The sequence below is a fragment of the Diceros bicornis genome, chromosome 14, assembly GCF_020826845.1.
Source record: "Diceros bicornis minor isolate mBicDic1 chromosome 14, mDicBic1.mat.cur, whole genome shotgun sequence".
Lineage (NCBI taxonomy): Eukaryota > Metazoa > Chordata > Mammalia > Perissodactyla > Rhinocerotidae > Diceros > Diceros bicornis.
Window position 1 is genome coordinate 25,649,995 of NC_080753.1, and position 14,259 is coordinate 25,664,253.

General features: G+C 37.6%; 1 protein-coding gene across 1 annotated transcript in view; it reads left to right on the plus strand.

Annotated features, from left to right (window-relative positions):
• Positions 1–14,259, plus strand: part of KIF6 (kinesin family member 6) — a 370,265-nt gene that overhangs the window by 144,678 nt on the left and 211,328 nt on the right. The window contains 2 exon segments of the mRNA XM_058555469.1: positions 656–742; positions 7,554–7,657. Of these exon segments, the coding sequence (XP_058411452.1) occupies positions 656–742; positions 7,554–7,657 (191 nt within the window).

Below are 14,259 nucleotides of genomic sequence, written 5' to 3' on the forward strand. Positions count from 1 at the left end.
GGGCCTGCTATGGGTTTCCTTGGCTTTTCCTGCTTGGTTTTGCTCTTTATTACTAGGGTACCTTGGCGATATCTCCAAGATGTGCTCCTAGACATGTCACTGGGCGCAGCACCCAGGGTGCTTTGGCAGGGAATGCCTGCCAGATAGCTTTCTTGGGTTGCTTTAGAGCCAGCTGATGTTTTGTGCGTTTCAGATTAATGTTTGGGATCCAGACTTTCTCCAAAAGAGGAAAATAGGAAGCAGCAGGGTGCCTGTCAAAATAAGGCCAAGCCCCAAGTGCATTGTAAAATGCCTTGAAAAGCTTCTCTTTTTGGTCTGTTATAAATATTTATTTTGTAGTCTTTCACGTTTGTGGATTTTGGTACCTGCCATGATTATGATTTGTATATGTGGTTCTGGTTTAACAGATTAATAGTTGAAAACATATACCAGTTGCCACTTAGGGTCTCCGGATCTCCCATACTTTTAGCATTGGTCATTTTATTAAGCCCAAACAAAATTTTAATAAAAAATAATGTTCTAGAGCAAAGCTTCTTCATTTGAATGTGTGTTTTATACGCATCACTCTTTAGGTATGCATCTTTTTCCTGTGAACAAAAATTAAGTTTTGTCTCTCTATGCCATAACATTTTAAGGAGTTACTTTACTTTCTTAGGAGTCTATATCTACCTGCAGATTTGCACAACGAGTGGCACTCATAAAGAATGAAGCTGTTCTTAATGAAGAAGTTGATCCCAGATTGGTAAGCAACTTTTAACTGACAATGTTTAAAAACAAATCAAAGTATATCAAATATTAGCTAAAATTTGGGGGGAACTTGCTCGTTTCAGGCAATGTTCTAAGTGCTGGAAACATATTAACTAATTAAATGCTCACAATGACCTTATGAGTAGATGCCATCTCTATCTCCATCTTATAGATGACAAAACTGAGGCACAGAAATGTTAACTAGCTTGCTCAGAGTCCCAGTGCTAACAAGTGGCAGAGCCAGGATTCAGACATGGACAGTCGCTCAGGGCCTGTGTTCTATCTGCAGTCCCCGTGCCCTCACTGCTAAGATGGGCAGTGAGTCCTGAGGATGCATACGGCAGAATCCTACGCGGTTCTACCTCTATGTAGGTCATAGCCTTTCAAAGAGCAGCAGTTTAACTTTCTAGAGGCACTAATAATAGACCATCTTTTATAAAAGCTCATAGAGAAAAAGAAGTCCGGTTATTAAATAGAACCATATTTTACAAACCTGTCCTGGTACTTATTCTAGAGATTTTCTTTTTTTTTTTTTTTACTGAAGAAGATTCACCCAGAGCTAACATCTGTTGCCGATCTTCCTCTTTTTTGTTTACGTGAGCTGCCACCACAGAATGGCCACTGACAGAAGAGTGGTGTAGTTCTGCGCCTGGGAACTGAACCTGGGCCACCAAAGCAGAGTACACCAAACTTTAACCACCAGGCCGTCGGGGCTGGCCCTCTAGAGATTTTTAAAAAATAATAATTGGTTTGATCCGTGGAAAAATGACCAAGCTTCTAATTTTATAACAATGAATTCTGCTTTGTCAAAGTGCTTTTTTAAAGCATAAATATTTTCAGGTTATATGATTTAGCTACTCATTAAAATGCAGATATTTTTTCTTTTCTCTATTCTGTTAGTCTTTTATAAATGAAATGTGATTTGGAATCAACTCATGCCAATACTGAAAATATTGAAATAAAATATTTCAATATTTTAAAATTCTAAAATTAAGATTATATTACTTTTCAAATCACTCAGCTTTTTTTAATTTATCTAGATAATAAGCTGATGTAAACTTAGTAGTATGCATTGTAAAAAAGATGTGAAATCTTACCAACAGTGCTTCATTTACAAATTTCTCAAATTCCAAAAAAAAAAAAAAATCTCAAATTCACTGTTATCCATATTAATCACTTCCTCTTGATTGTTGGCCCATCCTCTCCTGAAATCATTCTATTGAAGAGTAGAGGAAAAGGAGGAAAAAAGAATAATGGGGCTGTTTTATCCTGCTTGCCTCAGGGAGTTTGAGCTCCCCTGATGGAATTCTCTTCTGGAGAAACCAATGGGTGAGGCAGATCTATTTCCAGAACAGGCCCTGGTCAGATACCAGCATCACACAGTTCCCCCACTGAACAAAGGAGACTGCAGAATTCAAATGCATGAGTCAAGTGGAATTGAGCTCCTAGGATGAATTCTTCTGCTGTCCCTACCCTGCTAGCAGCCCTGTAACATTACTGCACAGAATGAGGAAGACAGTAAGGCAGTTAGCTTGAAGACAAAAATTAGTTCATAATTGAATGAAAATAAACATATTAGGCATTGGAGGGTTTTTCCTTTAAATTTGGCTAAAGAGACTTTTCTTTGAAGGAACTTGAGGAATTTGAAGAAAGGTCAACGTTATCATGTGTTTGATGTAGGTCAGTGAGAGAATTAAAGAAATCAGGCGTCAAAAGCTAATAGCTGATGATTGAACAAATGTTAAAGTCTTCCCATTGCAGAATAATCCAGTAATTGACAAGCGTTGTCTCCTGGTCTCTTTTATAATTGCTTCTAAAAACTGACATTACTGTTCATTATTTTACATGCAGAGCTTTTCTGAAGCACGAGTGACAATTGAAAATTTGTCCTCAGAACCACCCACAACACAACTTGGATGGGACTTCCTATATCTCACTCTCAAAATTTCAGGGCAAATATGGAGCCAGCCCTGTAAGATCAGGATCACAAAGGGTGTGACTTGCTTTCTTTACAAGTGTTGGTACCTCAGAGAGACAAGGTGATAACAGAACTGTGAACAGGCCAGTCTATGGTGACTGGGTGGGCATCGGCCAAAATCTTCTAAGAATGGCTCTTATCTCAAAGTTTCTGCAGTAATTTGGTGGGAGATATGACTGTAATAATCTCAAAATCATGAAAAGTTGGCTTAGTTCTGAGATTTCTGTTCAATAAGACAGAAGATAATTTGGTTGTTAGATTTGACTTTGAAAGCCTTAGTACAAATAGAAAATATGGCATCAGTATTAATTTAGTAGAGGGAAGATACAAATGAATGACCCAGTTTCTGTCTAAGGATTTTCATTCTGCATAGCTTGATGATTCTAAGAATGTTTTTGAAAACAAGTAAACAACCAAAACCTACTCAATCCTGTGCATTTAAATGAAATTCTAAGAGCACCAACACATTTAAAATACTCAGTATCATGTTCTTTGGAACTTCTGGTCTTGTTGCTATGGTACAGGTAATCTGAAACCCACCTATACAAAATTTAACAAGCACCTTTTGAAATATATGTCTGAGGTTGAAGGAAGTAAGGGAATTCTCCAGGGCCTAGAAACAAAGCTGAGGCTGCAGTTGTCCTAGAGTGGAGGGGTGAAGGGGGTTGCAACAAAGGTGTGTAAGTCAAAGCCCTGGCACCTTGGGAGGTGGATGATGAACCTCAGACATCCTCTCCCCTCCTCAACATAAAACCAGTAAAAGAGTGAACCAGAAAGGAAAAATAAAATCTGTCCACTGGCATAGGGAGATGCTAGGAAGCTTGTCTGCCCAGTGGACTCTAGGTAGAACAAAATGTGGTTTCTCTACAACTTTGAAATCCTAAGGCTCACATGGGTTTGCAGTTCAAATTTACACAACTCCCTTGGTCTAGTAACCCCTAAGCCAAAAAGTTAGAAAATGAACAATAAAGTAAATCTACAAAAGTAGGAAAACAGAAATTAAAAAGTATAAAAATGAGTGAAAACAAAAGCCAGTGAAGAGAAACAACAAAACCTGAAGTTGATTTTTAACAGATTAATAAAAGGAAAAAAAATCTCTGGAAAGATTAAGGAAGAAAAGAATAAAAAAAAAAAGGCACAAACTGATACAATAATATAGGTACAGTAGATATTTTAAAATAATAATAACGTGCTTTGAATGACTTTATGGCAATAACTTTGAAAACTTAAACAAAATGGACAATTTCCTAGAAAAACATAACACTGAAACTAAGGCAAGAAGAATTTTAAAACATTAATATGTCTACAACTAATAAATAAATTGACTCAATAATAACAAAGCTACCAAAAGGAGAGAGAGAAAAGAAAAGAAAAGAAAGAGGGAGGCAGGGACAGAGGAACAGAGGGAGGAACAGAAGGAAGGAGGAAGAGAGAGAAAGAAAGGAAGGAAAGAAGGAAGGAAGGAGACAGGGAGAGAAAGGAGAGAAGGAAGGAAAGAAGGAAGAAATGAAGGACCAGACTCCATGTTTTTGTTTTGGTTTGTTTTTTTGTGAGGAAGATCGGCCCTGAGCTAACATCCCTTGCCAATCCTCCTCCTTTTGCTGAGGAAGACTGGCCCTGGGCTAACATCCATGTCCATCTTCCTCCACTTTACATGGGACGCCGCCACAGCATGGCTTCACAAGCAGTGTCTCGGTCCACCCTGGGATCTGAACCTGAGAACCCTGGGCCACTGAAGCAGAGTGCACGAACTTAACCGCTACACCACTGGACCGGCCCCTCAATGTTTTTTTTTTTTTTTTAATTTACCAAATACTGAAGGAAGAATAAAAGTTGGATTCAGCCTGCTAATTTTTGTTTTAGGAATTTTGCGTTATGATCATATGATCATTAATATGATATGTGGTATCATGACTAGTTCGGTTTACTTCAGGAATTTAAGGATAATCTATCATTAGAAAATATACTAATGTATAGTAAAAGAAAAAAAGCCATGGGAAAAATAAACACCAAATTCAGGGTAATGGTAATGGGGAATTCATTTAGGGAAGGCTCTACAGGGGTGAGGGCTTCAAAAGGGTCTGTAATGTTTGATTTCTTAAGCTAAGAGGTAGGTACGTTGGTGTTCACTTAAGCTAAGTAGTGGGTACAAAGTATTCTTTATACTTTTTTTTTATATCTGAAGTAGTTCATACTAAAAAAAAATCACATGAATTAAGGTGATTCATTACATTCACAGTTTAAAAGACAAAAATTATATGATTACATCACTAGATGCAGAAAAAGTATTTGATAACATTAAACATTCATCCATAGTTTGAAAAGACTCATCAAACTATGAATATAAGTGAACATCCTTAAAGTGATTAAGGGTATCAACGCAAAACTACAGCAAACATTTTAAAAGGGAAATGCTAGAAGGAATAAGACAAGAATGTCTTAAGCACTGTACTTGGAAGTCCTTGCCAGGACAGAGACAATTTTTTTGGAAGGTATGAGGATTTGAAAAGAAGAAAAACATCTGCCATTACTTAGAATTTGATTGCTTATATAGAATATCCAAGAGTATTTAATGATAAACAGAACCAAAACAATGTTCAGAAAGTTATTTGGTACATAATCCATATATAAAAATGAATTGCCTTCCTATACATCAAAAGCCGACAATTAGAAAATGCAATTTTACAAAAATTCCATTTATAATAGTAATAAAAACTTTAAAATTCTAGGAACAAAATCTAATTAAAGACATATAAGATATTTATAGAGGAAATTATAAATCTTTATTGAAAAGAATCAGTGGAAAGCCATACCATGTTCATGGATGTGATGATTCAATGTCATTAATTTGATGTCTTACCAAATTAACCTTTTAATCAAATTTATTTCCAGTTAAAATTTGAGAAGGGTCTTTGGTAGAATTTTAAAAGCTGGGTCTAAAATTTACATGAAAGAGCAAAGGACCAAGAATAGCCAAGTCTATTTTGGAAAAAAACAAGATGAAGGGGGCTTGTTCTATCTAGATGCCAAAATTTCTTAAAATACGGTAATTAAAACAGTGTAGTATTGCCATACATATAGTCAAGTAGACAAATATGTTTAACCAATAGCCCAGAAAAAGACACATTTATATGTGGAAACATGTTTGAATTATAATAGCAAATCTTGCAAGGTTAGCTGTATAAAAAATAAATTAAAATTAGATCTATATCTCATACTTTATACAAAATAAAATCAACCTAAATGTGAAAAGCAAAGCTTTAAAACTTTTATAAGAACATATAGGAAAACATTACTATGGTTTTAGGTAAAACAGATTTTTTTTTTAAGACACAAAAATACAACTCATAACAGAAGTTGATAATGAAATTATATTGAAATGTAAAACTTTCATTTAACAAAAAGAACACCACAAAGTGAAAAACATGACATATTTTGGGAGAAAATCTGTGCATTGCATAAAACTAACAAAGAATTCATGTCTAGAATATATAAAGAAGCCTGAAAATCAATAAGGAAAAGAAAAACAGTTCAACTGAAACATGGGCAAGAATGTAAATAAATAATTCACAGAAGAGGAAATCCAAACAGCCAATATACGTATACAAAGATGATCAACCTCACCAATAATCCTGAAAATGCAAATTAGAACAAACTGAGATACCACTTTACACCTACCAGATTGGCAAAATTAAAGTGCCTGTCAATACTACATACAGAGTGACAAAAATGTGGGGAAACAGGAACTTATATATATAGCTGATGAAAATGTAAATTTATACAACTCCTCTGAAGAGCAATTTAGCAATAAATAGTAAAGGGGAGATGCACATACTCTACAACCATGCAATTCTTTTTTTATTTTTTTTTTAATGTGAGGAAGATCAGCCCTGAGCTAACATCCGTGCTAATCCTCCTCTTTTTGCTGAGGAAGACTGGCTCTGAGCTAACATCTATTGCCAATCCTCCTCCTTTTTTTTTCTCCAAAGCCCCAGTAGATAGTTGTCTGTCATAGTTGCACATCCTTCTAGTTGCTGTGTGTGGGATGCCGCCTCAGCATGGCGGGAGAAGCAGTGCGTCGGTGCGCGCCCGGGATCCGAACCCGGGCCACCAGTAGCGGAGTGTGTGCACTTAACCGCTAAGCCACAGGGCCGGCCCCCAACCATGCAATTCTATTCTAAATGCACACTGTAAAGAAACTCTCACACATGTGCCCAGAGATTTATAATGTCCACAGCAGCACTGTTTGTAATAGCAAAAGTAAAAATCCTAAATGTCCATCAATAGGAGACATAAACAAACTGTGATATATTCCTTTACTGAAATACTATATATCCATGAAAATTAATGAACTAGAGCCACATGAAGCAATATAAATAACCTCAAAAACATAACGTGGGGAAAAAAAGCAAGTTGCAATTACATGCAGTTCAGTAACATTTGAGTAAAGTTTAAGGCATGCAAAATGATACTGTACAATATTTACAGTTACATCCATACATGTGGAGAGAATGTATGAAAACATGCAGGGAAATGCTACCCACTAAATGCAGTATTGTGTTCCCCCCAGGAAGGACAGAGGGGAATAGGAATAAGAGGCCCCAGTTACATCAGTAATGTTTCATTTGTTAAAAAAAATTCTAGAACTATTTTGAGAAAATATTAAGATTTAACAAAGCTGGGTGGTAGGTACAGGAGTGCCTTTTATATCATTCTCTATACATTTTTGCATCCTTAAAATAGTTCATAATTTCAAAAGATACATGTTCTCTGTCACCAAGTTTCCCTTAATGAGTTGACATTTGCTCTCATGCCTTACCATTTGTAGATGATTATACGCCTACAAAAGGAAATCCAGGAACTGAAGGATGAACTGGCCATTGTCACTGGGGAGCAGAGGACAGAGGCACTCACAGAAGCAGAGCGACTTCAGTAAGCCAGCAGACTTTTTTTCTTTTCCTTTAACAATGAAAGTGTGTGTTAACTTCTTTGTTGGCCCTAATGTTATGAATCCACCTCAAAGCACGAAGGTCTCCTGGGACAGTCTGAAATTGCATTTAGGCGCCAGTTAAGAGTGGCGGCTTTCCATGAAAAGCTGGATAAGGCTGGCAGTGTTTTTGCCGCCTCAGCTTTGAGGAAGTAAAGAACAGAGCATAGAGGGGATGGGAATATCCTTCTCATGCCAGCTGAAGAAAAGGGATTGTATAATAGTCATGCAATTTTAAAACATATACACCAAACACTCTTGAGCTGTAGGTCTCAGATCTGAAAGGAATTCAAGAAACGTCCTTTGTATTAAACAGCATCTTGCTGCAAGCACCAATTTATCCCATGCCAAAGTAAGCTCTCTCTAATAAATAGATGGCCCATATATTACAGTTCAAACACTCGAAATGGGAATGAAAGCAGGTATTCAGAGCTTTATAGAAGTGCGGCATCTTTGAGAGCCTTTAGATTTGCAGCCATATGGCATATCAGTGGCGCAATGTGGCTCTCATTCTCTCTCTGATCATGAGCCACAGTGGTGGGCTTTCTTGTTGTTTCTGTGCTGCTTATTAAGCATTTATGGAGTGATAATAATGGACTAGGCTTCTAAGACATTGGTGTTCTCTATTTCCAAATAAGAAATAGAGCCAAACGAGATTTTTCTAAAGGTATACTGTCATTTTACCTAAGCCCCTCTCAACAGAGAAAATAGTAAATGCTAGAGATGATAAAAGTATTTTGTTTAAACTATTTCATGGCTGCCCCTGGAGGTAGGTCTACAGCTTGAGAAGCCTTCAGCAAGGTTTCTGTTATTCTCAAAGCTCTCACTCCTCTAGGAGAGCATTTCCTGCTTCTAAAACACTATGTTTAATAATATAATAGGGCCTTAAGGCTTTCCTTACAAAACTGCTTTGTGGCATATATGCATTTAAAGTGAAATACATTGCCAAAACTCACATTTCAGAGAATTTCATGTCACTCCTTGAAATAACTTGGGACATCTTAGATATTGAGAAACCCAAGTTGAGAATTCCTTCACGATGGTGCTCCCTTCCTCTCAAAGAAAGGAATTACCAATTATTATTTTTGAAGATGTCTCTTCAGCATATTGATCTTTAAGTCAGGGTCCAGCCGGGAAAACAAAACCACTTTAGGCCCCTCAACAAAATGAATTTAATATAGGAAATTAATTGTATAGGCGATGGTACTGCAGGAGTGATGCAGCACCCCAGAGATCAGGAACAACAGGAGCTCCTACATCTCCAGGACTGGAGGGACATCAGTAGAAGGTTTTGTTACCAGAGCCTAAGACTGGTGCTGACCAGCAGGAGCTAGACTGTGATGAGTGCTGCTTGATAGAGGCCCGGGCCACTGAAGACAGGCACTATTTGAGACATCATCTCTGCGGGGATCCCTAGCTTCTCCCTCATCTCCCCTTCCAGTCGTCCACTAGTGCGTCCCATTGGTTGAACTTACCCAGAAGAAAGTTGTTAAAAGAGTCAGGGAGAGGCCGGCCCCGTGGCTTAGCAGTTAATTGTGCGCGCTCCGCTACTGGCTGCCCGGGGTTCAGATCCCAGGCGCGCACCGACGCACTGCTTGTCAGGCCATGCTGAGGCGACGTCCCACATACAGCAACTAGAAGGATGTGCAACTATGACGTACAACTATCTACTGGGGCTTTGGGGAGAAAATGGGGGAAAAAAAGAGGAGGATTGGCAATAGATGTTAGCTCAGAGCCCGTCTTCCTCAGCAAAAAGAGGAGGATTGGCATGGATGTTAGCTGAGAGCTGATCTTCCTCACAAAAAAAAAAAAGAGTCAGGGAATGTAGTTTCCTGTGACACAGTCAAACAGGGGGAAAGTGGAAATTGAATCTAAGAGCAAACAGGGAAATAACCACCGTGTAAAATAAGTACCAGTGTTTTCTCTAACTCCTGTATATCCTGTATGTTGCTCAGAAGGCTCAGTTTAAGGGTAAGACTCTGAATGTGGTGGTTTCAAGATGTCAGCTTGAGTAAGTATATGCTCCACTGCACCAGGTCTGGGGAATTATAGAACTGATATGAAGAAACATCTGAATCTCTAGCCACACCCAAGAACAAGAATTAAACTTCTCAAGGGACTAGAGGCTTCAAGGAATTCCTGGGAGAGTGAAAGCTGGGGTTGAGATGAGCAAGAGAAAAGGATAGACCAAGACATGGGTGCAGCACTGTGCAGGCTCCATGTCTAGAAGTGGTGGCACCTTGGAGCAGGAGAAGCTAGGAACAGTCAGTGAGGGTTTGGTAGAGTGTTGTAGTGGCAGTGGTTTGTTCTATGAACCCCTGTGCACTCCTTCTTCCCTTCTCCACCCAGCGTTTAGGTCAGTTTTAGGATGGAGAAATAGAGAAGAGCCTCAGGTAGCTGATGATGTCCAGGATAAAGAGGGACCAAGTAAGCTCAGAAGACCGGCTGCTGTCTTCAGCTCTGCCCACCCCCTAGTCTCACTGACAACAGAAAAGAGCACAAGCACCCACAGCTGCTTCAGCCGCACATCCAAGACTGGCTGCCCAAGCTGAGAGAGACCTGAGAGTCTAGAAAGGATGGGCTCACAGTGGGAATGACTAGAAATATAAGGACTGCCAACATTGAGAAAGACGAGAACAAGAAGCATTTACAGCTCGGGGGGAACTAAACTTTACAAGAAGAGTGATTAATATCTTTAGAGATATAAAAGATAGTATTACATCCGTGAATCAACAGGATCTTGATTTTTATAAAACAGAATCAAGAGATCTTGAAAATGAAAAAATGTAATTGTTGCCATTAAGAATTTAATAGATGGCTCAAAAGCAGAATGAAAAAATGGAGGGGCAAATTAGTGAGCTAAGAAGACCAGGGCTAAGGAATTCTTCCAGAATATAAGATAAAAGGATGAAGAGATAGAAAGTTTAAAAGAAAAAAATCATCGAGAATAGCCCTAGATTTACCGATATCTAACAAATAGGAGTTAATGAAGGAGAAATAGAAAGAATGGAGGGGAACCAATAGTTAAAGAAATAATATCTAAGAATTTCTCAGAAAAGAAAAACAAAAAAGACATAAGACTTCAGAATGAAGAGGTTACCGTGTGCTAAGCAGTATAATAATATTGTAGAAAATCTTTACAACCTCAAAATATATAAAAGAATCCCAAAAGTTATCACAGAAGAAAATGATTAACAATCAAGAATCTGATTTAGAGCAGACTTCTCATCAACAACTCTGGAAACAAGAACTTCTAATGCTGAAAACAAAACACAACAAAAAAGGACTTTAATGGAAATTTCTGTACCTAGCCAAACTAATATTCAAACGTGAAGGTGAAATAAAGGCATTTTTCGACATAGAAACTTTCAGACAGGAAGTTTACCACCCTAGATCCTCTCTTAAAGAGACTACCACAGACTATACTTTCACAAAAAGAAAAATGCTGTAAAGTATAAGATAATGAACAATAATGAACAAATTTTGCTATATCTTTCTTGTGGTACTCAATATTGTATAATATTTACATTATATCTTTTACTAACTTGCCATTTATTACATGAATGGATGTTTCTGTTTAAAAGTTATTGACAACACTCAAATTTGCCATTCACAGGAGTTTGGGGGATAGAATGGAGAGAAATAAAATTGTGACAACAGATTTAAAATACTGAAGTACTCTTGGATCATGGATTGATTTCCTTTGATCCATAGATAACAAATATACAAATGTCAATTGGAACAGATTCTACATAGTATGTAGGGTTGCCATTAGTTTTTCTGGGTAGTTGGTTCATTCATTCAACATTTATTATTCATCTAGTATTCAGAAAACTCTACTCTAGGCCCTGAAAGGAACCCAAAGATGAACAAGACCTAGATCCACCTCTCAAGGGGTTTATGATTTAGTGGCAGTGACAGATATGAGCACAAGTAACTGTGATGTAGTATGTAAGTATTATGAGAAGATAGAAATAAAACACAAAATTGCAGAGATAGTAATGATTAATTTTGAGCTCAGGAATCATGTAAAATTAGTTCATGTGTTAATAAGTAAACTTCAACAATTTTCTATGCAATGACATCTTTGCTATCAAGATAAGTGTCGTATATAGCATTACATCTCGTTAATGATTTCTGATCAACAGTTAGGGAGAACAAATGTTGCCAACTACATCCACCCTCCAAAGCATACAGTGGGTTTCACAACGATCCAGCGACTTTGGTGCTTGTTCATACTGACAGTGAGGGTTATTCAGACGTGTTTTTTTTATTACTGTTGTTGCAGTTATGTTTTGCCATAATTGGCTAGATTGAATATTGGTACAACTTAAAATTCATCAGATTTAAGAGTACTTTATCATCTCAAAGTAAAAGAGATAAATCAAAATTTGCCCCTAATGTGGCACTGCTATTTAATGTCATTAGTCTGTGTTTCTTAGTCGTTGCCTTCTAGAGCTCCCGTGCATGTACTCAGGAACGTGAATCATCTTCAGTCCTCTCATTGTGCCCAGGCTCCCCGGGTGGTGAGGATGGGAGGAGGACAGTGGTGTTGGAGAGAGGAAGAGTCCCACAGCTTGGCAGGACAGAGTGGCAGAAATGTTCTAGCTCGGGTCCACTTCTCTGTCCTGCTGGTTCCTGGGCTTATGCTGCCTGGCACGGCATAAGGACATTCCCATCGGGGATTCTGTGAAGGATGTCAGAAAGCAGATATCTAATAGATAATGTATTCTACGTAGTATGCATTGGACAGTGTGAAGATGCCTCTTAATATCTAGCCATATCAAATTTTTTGAACTATTTCCCAACATTTCAGTTCTTAATGTAAATATTTGTTGCATTCACTTGGATGCTTGAGTTGAAGAGGATTTCAGATGTCAGCCTCTAGTTACTGTGATATTTTTAGTTTACATCTTTTTTTTGCCCGTGTAAATTTGAAAAGAGACAGCTGGATGAAGGCTGTATAGCCAAGTTAATGTTTATACAGAACTTCTTGGGTGAAGATTTGATTCTGATTGATTCTCTAAACACATACCTCTTTCTTCCTCTGGTTAAAAAAAATAAGCCTGTAGATCTCTGGCTAGGATGGAAGCATTCTATCCTGGCCCAAGTCTAAATGACTAGAATATTTTCTGCAAAGCGACATTTTGCTTCTGAGGTGGAATTGAATTGGCTTTCCTGAGCTCAAGTTTGCCCAAAGGAAACTTCCATACCTCTGGATCCTTTTCTTTTTTCTATTTTTCCCCAGCTTTATTGAGATATAATTGACATATAACATTGTGTAAGTTTAATGTGTACAATGTGATGATTTAATATATATATATATTGTGAAATGATTACCACAATAAGGTTAGTTAACGTATCCTTCACTTCACATAGTTACCTTTGTGTGCGTGTGGGGTGGGGGGTGAGAACATTTAAGATCTACTCTTTTAGCAGCTTTCAAGTATACAATACGGTATTGTTAATTATAGTCACCATGCTGTAGATCTTAGATCCTCAGAATTTATTCGTCTTATAACTGGAAGTTTGTACCCTTGACCAACATCTCCCCATTTCCCGCCCCACCCCCCACTGGCAACCACCATTCTACTCTCTGTTCGTCTAAGTTCAACTTTTTTATTTTCTATGTGTAGGTGAGTTCATACAGTATTTGTCTTTCTCTGACTTATTTTTCTTAGTGTTTTTTTGCAAATCAGTTAATCCTTCAACTTGAATTTATTGAGCACCTACCAGATGCTAATCACATTAATAGGTGCTTTGGGGAATTCAGGAATATAGGATACAGAACATAATTCCAAGGAGTTACAGCTTTATTAGGGAAATAATACATATACACACATACACACACATATGTATGTATATATAAAACAGAATGAGAGAGTATATTAGTGGAAAGGGTAAGTGGACACTGAGAATTGTAAAACCTTAATTATAGTTCTAATTCTACTCATATTAGTTTTTTAATGGCTCTCTAGACTTGTTTCCTTATGTATAAAGTGAGATAATTGGACTAAATGCTATCTATGCACTCTTTCAGCTCCAGGTTTTTAAATCTAATTCTCAGTTTATTACACATGGTCTAATACATTATTTACTCATTATCTATGATAATGAAAAGCTAAATCATGTAGAAGTTCAGAAATGAGGGAAGTCATTACAGTTATCCCCCACTGAGCAAGCTAAATAAGCTTTAAAGGATGTCAAGAGGAAGAAGGCACCTTTCTAAGGTGAAGGAGACCACGTAAGCAAGGATGTGGAGAGGGAATGAGCACAGTGTGAGGAAGAGGGGGCAAAAGAGCAAGAGACCACTAAGGGGGCTTGCATATAAGAGGCACTAACTAGCAAGGATCTGGATTGAAATTGGCCTGGCAGGAACCTGGGGTTCTCATGGAAGAATTGAAGAATAGGATTAGACAGATAAATGGTGATCTCATGATGGGTTATGAATACCATATGTAGAGAAGCTACTATTTTATTTAATGGTGACTAGGAAACATTGTGATTTGAGAGTATTGCAATTCATTCACTCATTCAGTAATGTTTA